A 17,201-nucleotide genomic window follows, 5' to 3' on the forward strand; every position below is an offset into this window, starting at 1 on the left:
TTGCTACCTGAGTGGTAGACTGACAGGTTCCCCTATTCTTACCTGTCTGTGATACTACTTTCCGCACAACTAATCAACATACATAATGTTTCCATGCTAATTGATCTGTTATAAAGGCTAGCATAATCTGTTATAAAGGCTAGCATATTTAGGTACAATATTTATATTTAGGTACAATATTGCACAGTCACTGAATTGCAAAATTAGTTATGGCCAAACCTGCACAGAAGTCATTATTATTTGATGATGATATGGAAGTAGTTTTAGGACAGTAGTGAGAAAGTTTGTATTGGACTTCCGGAGTGTTTATCCCAGCGTGTATGGGACTCTGGATAATCAGATAAATAATTACAATTTTGTAGCATTGATTTGTCTACTGTTACAGCTTGGTGCATGTTTGTCGCTCGCAGGATATTATCAGCCTGCGTTTTCATGTGCAGGCTGTCATAGCATCGGTTGATGCGCAAGTAGCGAGGAAGTGAGACAACGTGACCCCTGACCTAAGTTTGGCTGTCACATCTGCTGATCGGAAGATGGCTGACTTCAGGAACTACCTGTAATAAGTGTCAGTATGACTGAAAATTCGGAAGATACAACCTGGGTAGGACTCAGGTCAATGGAGGAATTACAGGAATTAATTGCCGAAAAGGATAATATTATCAGTCATCAGTGTGGAAAGATAGAAAGTTTGCAAGCCGAACTGGCACAAGTGAAAGAGGAACGAGACCAATTGCTGAGTAAATTGTCTACAGTAAACAGCACTGAAGATGAGACCACGAAGGAAGACGGGTAGGTTTTACTGTTACATAACATTTCTTTTCACATTGACTCAATTATGTGTCATAGGTTCAGGCCCCTGACCCGAACCTAAGCGTATTAGACTGTCAAGGTGTTGACAGACCACAGTTAATCGTGTACGTTCGTGCTGACGGCAGCTAGCTTTAGTATGAAACACGAATGTTGTGACAACACCCAGATTGATTTGATATGTGCGGACATGTCAGTCCCTATAAGACCTAATGTCACCTATGTTTAATATTATCCTTTGACGGATGCATGTGTGTAATAATGTCAAATTACCATACTATTTGGAAACTGAATTTCTAATTAATTGTTATTGTTTGGAAAACATGCAGAAAATGGCTGTCAGTGACAAACTAGTTTTCTTTTGATAACATACAATTATCTCTTAACAATTTAAAAAACATACAAGGGAACTACTCTACTAGTGCTTTTTCGGGAGATGTCAATTTGTCCACACATGTTAATTTTTTTATGCAAGTTAAACAATGGATGTATGTGTTAAGGTCAGAATAGATCACAGTGTTTAGTTACATTTGTTTTAGTATTATCTTGTGTTTCATAAGCTTCTTTTCAGCCTTTTTGATTGTCTAGTCATAGAAGGACCTGGTGATATTTCTAATAAATGTATCATTTACATGTACTTCTGTAAACCAACCCAAAGGGTCAATATTTTGATGCAATGATCCAATTTTTTCAGATAAAAATTCAGCTTGTTTAAATTATAACATATTCTTTGGAGCTAGTATCTCTTGTAAGATGTTTGTGTTCTTGTTTGAATCAAGTAAGCAAACATGACCAAGATCTCTGCAAATTTGATTTTTCCAAGTTAAGTGCATTGTTCCAGCAGACAGACAAAAACATTGTGTTGGTCACACAAATACAGACAATGTCGGCCAACAAACACCACAAGTCCACAGCTAGAATACACATGAAGTGATAGTGATTTTCCCATGTTGGTATTTAGCTCATTCGGGTGTGTATATTGGAGATAATGAACTGTCCATTAGCTGTCATAATATCTGTGATAATCTAATTACTGCTGATAGACATCACATGTTAATAACTACCTGAAACAAATACTCATGTCTGTTGACGTGGCTTTTTAAGAAAAAACTGTTACATAATAACAAAGGATTTTCTTAGTGACTTGTCAGCCGACAAGTCACTAAGAAAATCCTTTGTTATTATGTAACAGTTTTTTCTTAAAAAGCCAGATGAGTAATAATTTTAAATGGTTCTTTCTTTGTGTTAGGGGATTGAATGGGGTGGGAGGTCATGGAAAAGAGGAATTGTGAGAATCAGAGGATTCAAGTAATTTCTCCGACTTAAGTTGACTATGGTTGATATCTAATTTCTCTATTTATTTTTTCGTAACGACCTGGAGGTGTGTCAGTTTTAAATGCTGTTATAATGGCCACTGAATTCCTGGCTCAGAATCAAAAGCAATAAAAATAGCATGGCGTCATCATAATGATTTAATCTCGATTCACAACACATGGATAACCCATTTAATCTTTTAAAATGGGTCAAATTGAATAGTGTTGTTTTTGTTGGGTGAAGACACAGTGATTGGCTATGGGTAGAAATCTAAGGTTTAGTTCAACCTTTATTCTTATAAACCTTCTTAGTCAGAAGTGAACAATTATTATGATACGGATCAGACGTTGACCAGTGTGTGGACCCTTTTATCCCTATGTGTGAGTGGCCACTTTGTGACTGTGTTTGCATGTTGATTCAGGGCACACTGTCCAGTGTTTGGTCAGCCTGTCTAGTCTAAATTGACTTGTGCAAAAGTAAACATCGAAGGATGGTATCACTTTCTACTGTACCTGAAGGCATTTAGGCATGCTCCATTTTGTTTCAAAACAAATTACACTTGGCTATAAATAATATGCCCGTTTAAACGCTACAGTTCTGTTTATAATTATGTTAAAAAATAATCAGGCCTTGCTTTAGGGTGTTTACACAGCAGAGACAAGTCAGTACTGAACATGCTGAACAATGGATATATGGCTGGCAGCTTGGGTGTTACATATATATATATATATATATATATATGAAATTAAACTACTGTTTTCTTGGTATAATGTTTTTCAACAGTTACTGAAAAATATATTTATCTGTCATAGTTGTAGGGCCAATATTATGCTACTGCAGTTTTAGTTAGAAATAGTCACTTGGTGTATATATAGATATCATGAATAATTTCTTTTTTTTCTCTCCAGAATTGATATCCAAAATATGGTTCATATTACCTTACTGTTTACAGTAATAACCTTTTTACTAAATCATTTTAACCATGTTTAGCAAGTACTTGATCAATACAGCAATAAATTTGCTCATAATATGATGTTAGGGAAAGAATGTGTGGGTGTACTAGACTGGACAGTATTATGATGCTAGCAGACTGAGATACCATGCCACAATTGACCACCTCCGTTTTCCAGTGGGAGAGAGGAAGGTCATACCAAAAGACATTAGAAGATGGTAATTGTTCTTATCGTTTCTGGTGCTCTGCATTAAGGAGCTAAAACAAAGACTGGTCCGCTCGGTGTCAGTATACTGTGTCTGAGTGGGGTATTCATGTTAAACTGCAGCATGGTATCTAAGTGAGCTAGCACTATAAATCGGCATCAGTCCATCGGTACATGCAGACATGCACGCATGCATGCACGCACACACATGTGCATGCATGTGGCTATATAAGTGCAATAATCTTGGACGCAACGATAAACCCCATTTCACCTCACCTCACCCATGCCATATTTCAACAGGATACCCCACTCAAACACAGTATACTGACTCTGAGCCAACCAGTCCTTGTTTTATCCCCATAATGCTGAACGCCATGTTTTAACATCCTTTGGTATGACACAGACAGGTTTGAACCTTCCACTCTGCGGCGACCTCTGTCTACTACACCACAGAGGCGGCCATCAGAAGTAACGAAGTCCTTTGGAGCCATTGTAATTTGTAGATAGTCTACAGTTGGTTTCATTTCCCTGTTTTAGAGCCATTAAACTGTTTAAGTAAACATGAATGTAGGTTTGACATTTGAAAGTACCATTGTTTCCCATGAATGTTGTATGTCCGTGTCGAAAAATGATGTCAGATTGCTGTTTCCATGCCAACCCAACTACATTCTCAAACAGCAAAATGGTTTTTATTTTCATGATTACCCTTTAACGTGTTTACGAATGCCGAGGAAAAATAAACCCACACCTAGATGTACTCAGCAAGTTAAGCTAACAAGCTCCAGATGCTCAATAATTAAATGAGCCAATTTGCAATTTAAAAATATTGTCTTGTTGTTGTGTCAGAGCTGCTAAGGAACTGGGATTCCTAATCAATACAATGTCCTAATGAACCAGTTTCAGCCTTCGCCATAGTACTGAAACAAGGCGATGACAGTTTGAGTCTGATGCAGCGTTCCAACTGGCTTCTGAAACTGCCAGTCCTGATGGTGAGTGAGTGAGTGAGTATGGTTTTACGCCGCTTTTAGCAATATTCCAGCAATATCACGGCGGGGGACACCAGAAATGGGCTTCACACATTGCACCCATGTCGGGAATCGAACCCGGGTCTTCGGCGTGACGAGCGAACGCTTTAACCACTAGGCTACCCGACCGCCCCCAGTCCTGATGGACTGGCAACTCTAAAAATTACCAGTCCCCTCTAAATTTTGCCAGTCCCACCTTTCAACAAATAGAAAAATGTATGTAAATTTTTTGGTTTTGATTCTTTCAACATAATGTTCAGTGCAAAGATGTCATCTCTGAAGGAACTTAGTAATATCTTTATGTCATTCACAGAAACTTCAGTCACAATTTTCTCTCTTTTTAAAAAAAAAATATTTTGAGACGTGGTCGCTACAAATGGATATTTAACCTAGAAATAGACCAGGGGAAACCCTGATGGTAACAGAAAGCTGTCTTTGTTCGAAAAATGTACTCATATGAATATCACCGATGTTCTGTCCAACAAAGAGGATTTATAAGGTACTTTATTTGCCGGTCCTGACAGCGTTAGAAATTGGCACTAGTCCTGTAGTCCTTACCAAACTGCCCAATACTAAAGGTATCCTAAGGACTAGTAGAAATTGGCCCATTTTAAGGGTTTTGCTATATGCTTTCATTATAAGGACTAGTGGACAAAAACTGTTAGTTTCTAATCCTGGGTCCAAATGGACTGGCAGTCACATGAATTACCGGTCCAAGCCTAATTTTACTGGTAAAAAACTGGTAATTATCGGTAAACAGGAAAGCTGTGATAGTCTGACTCTGTGCATTATTTATGACATGGTATTTCTACTGCAACCAAGCCTAAAGTTAAAGTGTACAGTGGTGATCAATCTTGGCAGTTGTTGTAGGAGACAGACTTGATTGGTCTGCTGCACTGTCTGTTTCAATAACCTTCTGGACATATGCTCTCAGACCCAACAACAGGCTTAGCATCCTTGTCCACACTTGGGCAGGTCCTTAGATTCCAGTCTCAGTGAAAGGTCAGAGGAAGGACACTACTTGTTGTTGTCTGCATGGTTTGAAAATAGTTCATCTTGGTTTTGAAAGGTGGAATTTGAGAATGTGTGTTCAAAGCTTGATGCAGATGGAGTTAATCCTTTTTCGGTTAAGTTATAGTTGGCATGCTTAGTTGCTGATGAAGATGTCTGAGACTTGTAGGAACAGTTTCTCGCTACAAAACGTATGCTTTGTTGTATTCATCAATGGAAGTTGAAAAAGATCAATCTTGTTTTCTACTTCATTTCCAAGGCAGCATTGCATATGGAAAATGTCTTGATGGCCTTGGTGGCAATATGATGTTAACATTAAATGTTGCTCTGCTCAGACAGTTGGTGCCATACTGGGAGGACCTCCCCCTGTTAATAGGCAATATCCAATATCCTAATAAAAGAACCAAAACATTAATGAAACTTTCAAATAACTCACAACTATGTACCATATTTACAAATCACCAGGGGGTGGCCCAGTCATCTAAGGCGCCACTATTCGCTGTGCAGAGTTGCATCCATTGGGCACGCCAGAAACCTATGGTTGTGGGTTCGAATCCTGGTTCGACCCGATTATGTTTCTAGGTTTGTCAGCACCATACCCGTGCTCTTGGGTTTCACCGAAGTGGTAAACGTCTGAGACCTGCATCACTTCGGGCTTTCCTCCCACATTAGCTGTCACGCCTTGATATGACTGGAATACTGTTAAAAAAGCGGCGTTAAACACAACTCACTCACTCACTACAAATCACCATTCTATCAGTTAAATGACATATGCTGGCTACACAATGTAATGTGATCAATGGTAATACAAACAGTAAGTACAATAATTCAACTATATCAAACTAATATTTACCCTGTTTTGGAAACATTTGTTTCATAATTCTGTGTCTGTCTTTTATACCTGCATGCCAGCCTTTAAGTAATACACCTAACATAGCAACATATTCAGTAGACTAACATCTAGTCTCGGAAATGAACATATCTTACAGAAAAAAAGTGGTTAAATTATCTTATTAAAAATATAATTGAAAGGAGCCCAAAGACTCTCTTCATTTTCAGACACTGCAGAAATCTAGACATGCCAAACATTATAGACTTGCATGGGCTGTATTGGATATATTTGTATCAGGGTCTGTATGACAGACTGCATATCAAGGTAACTTTTTTTTAACAAAAATTAACATTATTTACTAAAATGATTAATTCACTTGCCAGATTTACAAGATATTGGTTCTGACTTACCATTTGCTAACATATAACCTATTTTGATGATAACTTATTACAAATTAATGACTTGCAGAGCATGACATTTTTTTAAACTTCTGATGATGATAATGATTTGAAAGATATACTTCTCCAATCCCATCGAAAATGGATCCATGAAAATCGGGCGTAGAATAGGTCTTCAACAACCCATGCTTGCTGTAAAAGGTGTCTATGCTTGTCGTAAAAGGTGACTATGCTTGTCATAAGATCGGGTGGTCAGACTCGCTGACTCGGTTGATGCATGTCATTGATCCCAATTGTGTGGATCAATGCTCATGATATTAATCACTGGATTGTCTGGTCCAGAATTGAATTTTTTACAGACCACCTTCATATAGCTGGAATATTGGTGAGTGCAGCGTTAAACAACAAACAAACCAACCAACCATCGAAAAATGCATTGACATCTTCATGTACTTAAAGTATGCGTCAAAGTGGGAGGGGGGGTATTTGTGCTCAAACATGTATAGTTTATGAAATACATGGTACACGAATTGGAACTAAAAGTATACCATTTGTTTCCCATCTTTGCCTCAGAGTTGCTCTATGGCAGTAACACACACTGATGCTATTCTTGTCACAATAGAAACATAATAGGTCTACAGTGACGAATGATTATTAAGTGTCTACATTTGCCACAAAATCGGCTTATAATGGAAAGAATCTGATGAGGGAATCTATTTGTAGGAGCTCCTAGACAGGTTGTTAGTGTTATGAAGACAAATGTACAATGGCTGAGCATCTAGTGACCTTATTCTGTCAAAACCTCTTTCATCTCCTCCATCATAGCTTGTTTCTGCATGGGCACATGCTCAAATTGACAATTTTGCTGTTAATTGTTGCTTGTTCATGCAGGTTGGTTAATATGGTCTTAGAACCAACTTCATCAATCAGATTATTCAACAGAAACACTAAATTGAATTTATGTTTCGCTGAAGAATTTAATATGGGTTAGTTTCATTTTCTTTCAGCAGAATTTATTTTTTTTGATGCAGGATTAATGGTCTGGTAGCCTGATGTCTCTGAATGAAAGGATTTTATTACCATATTTATTCTGTGACTAAATTGGACAATATCTAAAACCCATTTCATATGTTCCAAAGTTTTTCAATCAGGAACCAAATGACATATTAAGCAGGCAATTATCCCAAAGAATAGAAAGTTATTGAGGGGTATGATCTGATCACACAAACGTCCCCTCCAAACACCCATTCATCAAACCTTAGCATCCTCAATAGACCTTCATCCACTGTTTTGAAAGCTTGACACATTGTTGACAGAAGACAGGACATTATCTAAAGACATCACCTTTGGTTTAAAAAGCTTTCCATTGGAAACTCAGGGTCTTGTTACAAAGCCACCTCACTATAACACACAAAATGGGAGACACCGATTTGTGTGTACTTTTTTCATACTTACAGCTGCATGATGTTGTGATGAAAGTGTTGTTGTGATTATTAGTTTTTATTAGTTTGAAGATGAAGTCAGAGGTTAAAAAAGTGTGTTATAGCGAGGGGGTACTTGTTGATGTCTGTTCCCCAGATAAAGATCAATAGGTTCAGTCTGGGTGTTGAAGGGTCACCTGTGTCCCTGGTGTAGTTCCCCAGGCTGAGGCAAACAGGACAGCAGTGGCCATGTCCACACTGATGAGGCTGCACACCGACACCATGTTGTGTGTATTATTTCTGTCCAAACACTGAAATCATAACAGAGAGCGGATGCAAATGATCTCATGTGGTTATATTTCAAGTGGCCATTCATGTTGAGTCCAGAGTTAAACTTTTCGATTGTTGGCTTGTCTCACGATCAACCTTTAGGACCTTCCTTACATGACAAATATTTCACCCTTCTACAGTTCACATCAAAATCTCCCTTACACAGGCAGTGTTCAAACAGGAAAACCAAGGGGGCCTTGTCATAACCCTGAAGATTTGGAGAAGACCTTAAAGACCCTGGAATCCCCTTATCTTCAAACACTGACACTTGTATTAAAAAAACGATGTTTGTGGCTCACTTTTCTTTTCGTTTTGCATTTTTCTCTACCTCAGTGATGTGACAGATAACTAAAATCTTCCATTAAGATATAGAAAGGTGTTACATACAGTCTTATATTAGCCTTGCTCTAAGTCTGTACTGTATTTCTTTTTTTTAACTAGTAGTCTAGGCAAGTCTAGATGAACATGATCAAACTAAACCAAGTCTAGTTTTCTTGATGAAAACAGCAGAGGAGGAAAGTCTCTTTTGAAAAGTATATACATGTTTTACAATTATTTTAAAGAAATGTTTTCGTAGACTGAGTGTAAGTCTAGATAAGTGGACAGTACATCTAAGGACACCAGTCTCTTATTGGGACAACTTGCTCTTACTATTTATCCTGGAATTATGGTTTAAACTAAGAAATATTGCCATAGAGACTTGTTTGAAGCATGAGTCTATTAGAATTCTCTCAGTCAATTATGCTTAGATAATAAACAACGATGAAAGTCCATATGTGAACGGAATGCAAGATATAAAATCTGATAGGGGGAGGAAGAAGATTTTTTTGCCTCCGTGGTCTAGTTGATAGAGCATCTGCCTGGAGAGTGTAAGGTTGGTTGTTCGATCCTTGTCATACTTAAAGACGTTTAAAGATGGTACTTGTTGTTAACCTGCCTGGTGCTCACCATTAAGAAGATAAAACAAGGACTGGTCGGATTCGAATCAGTATAATGTTGTCAGAGTGGGGTATTAATGTTAAACTGCGGCATGGTATCTCAGTGGGTTGGCACTATGAAACTGGACTAGTACAAGCAGATGCGCACACACGCACACACACTTTTTACGAGGATTTCTTGCATAACCGGCGTAACATTCTTCATATGTTTTTGACCCAGAACATGTGGGTCCATAAGGAGGTGTCCTGCTTGGCGTGGAGTCATAGTTTCACACGGGTGCACCACGCTGATGCACAGATGATATTCCTTTGTATAGAGGAAACTGACACTATAACCATGATAACTCATCAGTCACTGGCTTAACCTGATAACATAGGACCATTAGATATATCCCCAGGATCTGACAAAGAAGTATGTGCTACTCTACATGGTCGAATATTAATAATCGTGTTTACCTTCAGATTAGCCTAACAATTAGTCTATGAAATCTTATATTACACAATATCCTATCCTATGCTGATCTAGCTAGAGCTGGCTAGACTTGCTTTTGTATGCATTTCTAGATTGTGTGTTTTGTCATGAAATAAATATATTCCACAGTCATGGTGCAGGACTACCTTCAGATTAACAGATAGCGTTAGAAATTGGCACTAGTCCTATAGTCCTTGCCAAACTGCCCAATAGTTAAGGTTTCATAAGGACTAGTAAAAATTTGCCATTGTTAGGGTTTTGCTATATGTTATCATTATAAGGACTAGTGGATAACTAGGTAGTTTCTATCACTGACAGAGATAATTACACAAGATCAATTATTGATAAACTGTTCTTGTCTTGATGGATCTGCTGATCACGCCAACTGAGCATCGGCATATATATAATGGCCGGATCATTGTGTCTTGTCTACAGTTATATTATTAAAGATGATAATGATGTAGGTTGTCATGTATAATTATCATGTTCGGCTGTTGACATGATGCGATTCCGGGATAGAATAGGTCTTCAGCAACCCATGCTGGCCGTAAAAGGCGACTATGCTTGTTGTAAGAGGCAACTAACAGGATCGGGTGGTCAGGCTCGCTGACTTGGTTGATGCATGTCATCGATCCCAATTGCGTGGATCAATGCTCATGATATCAATCACTGGATTGTCTGGTCCAGACTCGATTATTTACAGACCGCCGTCATATAGCTGGAATATTGGTGAGTGCGGCGTTAAACAAAAAAACAACCAACCAATGACATGATGCTATGTGTTATCGAGATATCATCCTCATAAACTGTTCTTGTATTGATGGATCTGCTAATCATGACAACTGAGCATCGGCGTATATTCATAATAGTAGGGTTATTGTGTCTTGTGTCTTGGCTACAGTTATATTAGTAACGATGATAAGGCCTGATAATGATGTAGGTTGTCATGTATAATTATCATGTTCGGCTGTTGACATGATGTTATGGAGATATCAACCGCAAGCATTTCTGCGGCTGAAACAATACATTTTCTTGTGACGCGACAACTCAAAGGGCTTGGGTACGACATGTGAAGCCCATTCCTGGTGTCCCCTGCCATGATATTGCTGGATTATTGCTAAAATCAATGTAAAGTCCGACTCACTGACGCACACTCCTTTCTGTGTAAGAGTTGAAGATTTTCATCTGACGACTATGACAAAGGAAAACACAAACTTTTTATGTCAACAAGACCAAGCTGTCTGTATCTTGAGACAGGCACTCAGTGACACTGAAGCTGCCTGACATACTTAGGACAGTTAACATTGCAGAGGAACAATCCGTCTCAGTATTTGTTGACAAAAATGTCACAGTTTGTGGGATAAATTATGTCAGCTGATCTACCAGTCTACATGTAGAATATGGATAGCACCCTTTTAGCATGACATTAGCCTTGCTCCAAGGCTGTACTGAATGAAAAGACCATAATGTATAGTGATTCTAACCTTATTATAGGCAAGTCTAGGTAAGCTGACAGTACAAGGATGCCAGTCTCTTATAGGGAAACCTGCTTCTTATTATCCCCCGCCGCGCGAAAGCGCGAAGCGGGGGATATAGTATTCACGACCGTCCGTACGTCCGTCCGTACGTCCCACCTGTTTGTTGCCACGATATCTCAAGAACTAAACACTGGATTGTCTTCATATTTGGAACCATGGTGTATATACAGACTCCGCAGACACCAGTCGGTTTTGGTGACCTTGATCCCATTTTCAAGGTCACAGCAGACAAATCTGCTTTTAGAGTTGGAAAACGGTGTTGCCGCGATATCTCAAGAACTAAACACTGGATTGTCTTCATATTTGGAACTATGGTGTATATACAGACTCCGCAGACACCAGTCGGTTTTGGTGACCTTGATCCCATTTTCAAGGTCACAGCAGACAAATCTGCTTTTAGAGTCGGAAAACGGTGTTGCCGCGATATCTCAAGAACTAAACACTGGATTGTCTTCATATTTGGAACTATGGTGTATATACAGACACCGCAGACACCAGTCGGTTTTGGTGACCTTGACCCCATTTTCAAGGTCACAGCAGGCAAATCTGCTTTTGGAGTTGGAAAACGGTGTTGCCGCGATATCTCAAGAACTAAACACTGGATTGTCTTCATATTTGGAACTATAGTGTATATACAGACTCCGCAGACACCAGTCGGTTTTGGTGACCTTGATCCCATTTTCAAGGTCACAGCAGGCAAATCTGCTTTTAGAGTTGGAAAACGGTGTTGCCGCGATATCTCAAGAACTAAACCTCTCGATTGTCTTCATATTTGGAACTATGGTGTATATACAGACACCGCAGACACCAGTCGGTTTTGGTGACCTTGACCCCATTTTCAAGGTCACAGCAGGCAAATCTGCTTTTGGAGTTAGAAAACGGTGTTGCCGCGATATCTCAAGAACTAAACACTGGATTGTCTTCATATTTGGAACTATGGTGTATATACAGACACCGCATACACCTGTCAGATTTGGTGACCTTGACCCCATTTTCAAGGTCACAGCAGGCAAATCTGTTTTTGGAGTTGGAAAACGGTGTTGCCACAATATCTCAAGAACTAATCGCTGGATTGTCTTCATTTTTGGTACTATGGTGTATATGGCGGGGGATATTTCGTCACTCTGTGACAAATACTTGTTATTTATATAATCTAGAAATTATGATTTAAACATATAAATATTGCCTTGGAGACTTGTGCAAGTCTAGCATGACATGATCATGATGATATTTTCATAAAACAAAATAAGCATTCGCTGGTCACCCCGAAGACCCGGGTTTGATTCCCGACATGGGTACAATGTGTGAAGCCCATTTCTTGTGTCCCCCGCCGTGATATTGCTGGAATATTGCTAAAAGCGGCGTAAGACCATACTCAATCACACACTCACTCACTCACTCTTAAAACAAAACACAGTGGTTTTAGTTATGAAGTTCCCATAATTGTCTTTGTACAAATAAAAGTTATGTGGGCAAGAAACCAAAGGCTGAAATTAAGGGTGGCCTTGGTTCTTGAGTTTGTTGCTAATGCATTTGAACCTAGGAACACCTAAATCTCCAGTTTAATGTCAGTGTTAGAACAACAGCCCCTTGACTTGCATAGTTGCAAGCTCAATTTCATAAATGGATTACGTGAAAACAAACATATATAACAATGGTTACATGTATGATGTTCTCTTTGGAAAATCTGTATGATCTGTAATATGTATGATTTGCATACAGTTAGCACCAAGATGGCGCCAAATATGGTCTTGGACAGTGGCAGTAGGTCATTCCTGAAGGTTTCTTTCGAAATTCACATGAGAGTCTTCTAAATTGAGGAAAGTCAACCATGATGATGATGGTAGTCATCAATGACCAGTAATATATATGCAGGGTACGATTTCATTCTGTTTTACTACCTGCACCAGGTGCAACCAAGTAAATTAATCAAGTTGCACAACCAAAATACTGGCTGCGCCAGTTTATCATAAATTAAAACACTATATTTTCAGTTATTTTGAATATTAAATAAATTCAAAGAGAACAGAAACTTGAGAATGTGCTCCAGTATTTTATTTTGGGTAAATCTGTAGATGGCTTTTCACATCATGATATCCAGTAAACAACCCCAAAAAGAAGTTTCCAAGTGTCTGTTTGATGTGATTGTAACCTCATGAGTGACTGTTCTGGTAATTGTGAAGAATTGGTTCTGAAAGTTCACTGCATTCAGACCACCTGTGTATTTCACTAATTTCATAAACTTTTGTTTCCTGGATTCAAAAAGATTTGCAGCCAATTCTAAAAGAGTTCAGTTGTCCACTTTTATCAAACATAACTGCTGTTGTGGGTGCAGCCTGGCAATAAAAGTTACCTGCACTAGCAATGTTTTACCAGCGTTGGTGCAGCTTGGATATAGCGAAATCAATCCCTGATACGCTCTCTGCATCCTTGCATTCTTCACTGATGAAGGAGTAAGCATATATGCTCCGAAACGCTGTGTTCCTTATAACAAAGAATTTGACATCCATGAATTCTCTCCATGCTTTGTGTTTACTACACATCAGTCTAACAGGACTAGGTACAGACTAAGAGGACAAGTTTTGCTCTAGTCCAGCATTAGAACTTTAGTTGTGTTTTAAGACTAGACCAAGGTACTAATTGAGACTTTCTTTTAACCCGTGAAGATTTGGGGTAGAATAGGTCTTCAGCAACCCATGCTTGCCGTAGAAGGCGACTATGCTTGTCGTAAAAGGCGACTAACGGGATCGGGTGGTCAGGCTCACTGACTTTGTTGATGCATGTTATCGTATCCCAATTGCGTGGATCGATGCTCATGATGTCAATCACTGGATGGTCTGGTCCAGACTTGATTATTTACAGACCACCGTCATATAGCTGTAATATTGCTGAGTGCGGCTTTAAACAACAAACAAACAAACAAACTTTCTTTCACCTTAGTCTTCAGAGTTTGTAGCTAGTCCTGCTTGATTGAGACAAAAATGTTTATGATGTTTCATTTTCAGTTCCAATTTGTAGCAAACTTGAAGCATTGAGAACTTGTACAGAATTATAGCCCTCAAATGCTACTAGTCTGTGAGGACTACCATAATTGGAATTTTACTTGTTTTCTGCACAATTTAGTAGCATTGGGCTAGTGGACTAGTGTCAACTTCAAAGACTGCTGGTCAGTGTTGCTAGTCCTAAAATTCAAATTTGTAAGAATGGTAACTGATCAGAACACATTACTGAACATTCGAACAACTCACAGGGATTACAAATTTACCGCTTTTACTGTGTAGCATATAAAAAGAAATTGATGTTTTCAGGACTTCTTTTCTCCTATCTGTTGGGATTTCTGGGCAGTCATTGACATGTCTACACATAGGTAACTTAAATTTGTTTTATGATTGAATTCAGCTCCACACTTAGCAGTCAAACTGTTGGTGATTACAGACCATAGTGATGATAAACTGTAGCCAATAAGCCATTTGCTAGCAGGGACATTGACGTGGGAGTTATCACCTGTCTGCTAATTATCTAGCTGTCAGCAGTGGTATTGTTCTCATCCTGATGCCTGTCAATTATGTTTAATTGATGTGGAGTTGATTGGCTGTTTACCTTGGAGACACTGAAACACTCAACTGATTATTGCTGGAATTTGCAACAGGCAATCAACTTTGGAATGCCTGATATTTTATATATGGGTATCCTTGTTTTTAATGCATATTGTATATATGCTGTGTTGTGTGTCTTAAAGGCCTAATTTGGCATGACATATACTTTTTATGAATGTTTGTATTGTCATACTTGCATTTTACACTATCTGATGATTAGTATAATAAGCTATTCTGTTTTGTTTGTGGAATAAGATATATAAAACTTTAGAATTTTTTTTATTACTTTGAGAATCTTACATGTGTACTGGTATGTTTTGGTGTATTTTCTTGCAAAATGTTTTTTTCTTGTTGAATTATCAAATTATTAAGGGGTTAAAATCTAATTTTTTAGTTTTAAGCTATTAATGGATTTTTAAGAATAATTGTTTGTGGTATTGTAAATCTACTTTCTTATTCTGTTATACCAAGACCTCAGTTTTGAGGCATTAACTGCATGCATGTTACAAGAGTAATGTTTTAATGTCACAATATTATTATTATTTTTGAAGTCATGACCAAAATAAACTTGTTTACAAATACGACAACCTTGTATGTGTACATTGATATATATTTTTCAGTGAGCATGCATGGCTAGTCAGAATGATTTTAGTTATGTTCCAACCATTTTGATGGGGACACAGTCCAAGAATGACCTACACACATTGTAGTCATGTAGAGAATCGAACTCTGGCTGACAAGCTGACACTTCAACCCCACTTCAAACCTCCCACTCCTGTAGATTCATGTTTGATTATGACAATGACTCAATAACAAAGATGACTTGACAAAAATTCAGTATGAGCTGACTAATCAAATTTCATTTGACTTTGTTTGTGACTGGTTGACCTTTCAGCCCTACTTGAGTGAGTGAGTGACTTTGGTTTAGTGCCGCCTTGAACAGTATTTCAGTCATATCATGATGTGCCAGCTTGATGTGAGAGGAAAACATGACGTGCCCACTTGAGTTATATCCAGGTGTATTTGTACTGGCCTTCTACAAACCCTCGGGGGCACAGGTGGCCTCGTTATCTAAGGCGTCGCAGTTCGCTGTGAAGAGTTACGTCCCTTAGGCACACCAGAAACCTATTGTCATGGGTTCTAATCCCATTTCGCCCAATTATGTTTCTTGGTTTGTCAGTACCATACCTGTGCTTGTGGTTTTCACCAAAGTATTAAGAGTCTCAGACCTGCATCACTTCGGGCTTTCGCACATTAAGCTGACACGCTGTGTTATAACTGGAATACTGTTCAAAGCAGGGTTGAGAAAAAATCTCACTCCTCAAACTCTCACTCTTGAAGAATTCATATGCAGTAAAATTGTTACAATTAGAAGCATATTTTATAAATATTTTGATGGCTTCATTAAAATTTAGGCAAGTAAATTAATCATTGGATGTGTCCAGTGTAAAGTTGGTTGGTTGGTTTGTTTAACGCCGCATTCAGCAATATTCCAGCTATATGACGGCGGTCTGTAAATAATCGAGTTTGGACCAGACAATCCAGTGATTAATATCATGAGCATCGATCCACGCAATTGGGATCGATGACATGCATCTACCAAGTCAGCGAGCCTGACCACCCTATCCTGTTAGTCGCCTTTTACGATCCAGTGTGCAGGGAGGCCCTTGCATACCTGGGGCCATGTTGGTTTCCTGCTATTGTGTTGGAATCTAGGGACCACCTGAATCTTCACCTTTATCATAAGGGTCGTGGCAGGGACTTTAATCCTTTATTTCAACACTGTGTGTTAGTTGATTTAACCTATTCTACTGTTGTTCAGTTGTAAGCTGTGACCTACTTTTCTATGTTCACTTCTATAGTTTTGTCATTTAAAATAAAGTGGTCATAGGTTGTGTGGTAATTATTTAATAAAATGGAAAATAATTTCATGTTCTTAGATTAGAGACGTCTATTTGAAAAGGGACGGAGAGGTCAAGATGACATTAATCAGAATATGTGACAGCACATCTTTTCTTTTGTGGATATTTCGTCGATCATGTTGATATAATGTCTATTGATTTTAGCTGAGAATGTATTAAGTCCCATCTTTTCATCTTTTATGAGATTGAGATTCTTAAAAGTCAGTTGGTGCAACTTAGAAGACAGAACTAAAAAGATGATGCAATGTTTCCAAATCAATGAATTGATTTTTGTAGGAATGTCATTCAGGGAAGAGTTATTGCATGACACTAAGGCAGGCTAGAGATATGACCAAATAAATGACGTAGTGACCCTAAAAATTGCCCCAACCCCTAATTCTTTTCAAAAAGAAATGTACATGCTAAATTTGATTCCGGTTCCACGGGTTTAGAGTTTTTTT

The 17,201-nt window shown here is 38.4% G+C and overlaps 1 protein-coding gene across 4 annotated transcripts in view; it reads left to right on the forward strand.

The window, feature by feature from the left end:
- The first annotated feature begins 288 nt into the window (after positions 1-288).
- The window catches only part of LOC124146118 (IQ motif and SEC7 domain-containing protein 1-like), a 189,897-nt gene continuing 172,984 nt past the window's right edge, over positions 289-17,201 (forward strand). For all 4 annotated transcript variants that reach the window (XR_006862638.2, XM_046516225.2, XM_046516221.2 and 1 more), the window contains exon 1: positions 289-789. Coding sequence is in view for 3 of the 4 variants with exons in the window: in XM_046516225.2 (XP_046372181.1) it covers positions 572-789 (218 nt within the window). In the remaining variant the exon portion in view is untranslated. The remainder of the gene's footprint in view (positions 790-17,201) is intronic.

The sequence above is a fragment of the Haliotis rufescens genome, unplaced genomic scaffold (assembly GCF_023055435.1).
Source record: "Haliotis rufescens isolate VD_foot unplaced genomic scaffold, xgHalRufe1.0.p SCAF_68, whole genome shotgun sequence".
Taxonomy (NCBI): domain Eukaryota; kingdom Metazoa; phylum Mollusca; class Gastropoda; order Lepetellida; family Haliotidae; genus Haliotis; species Haliotis rufescens.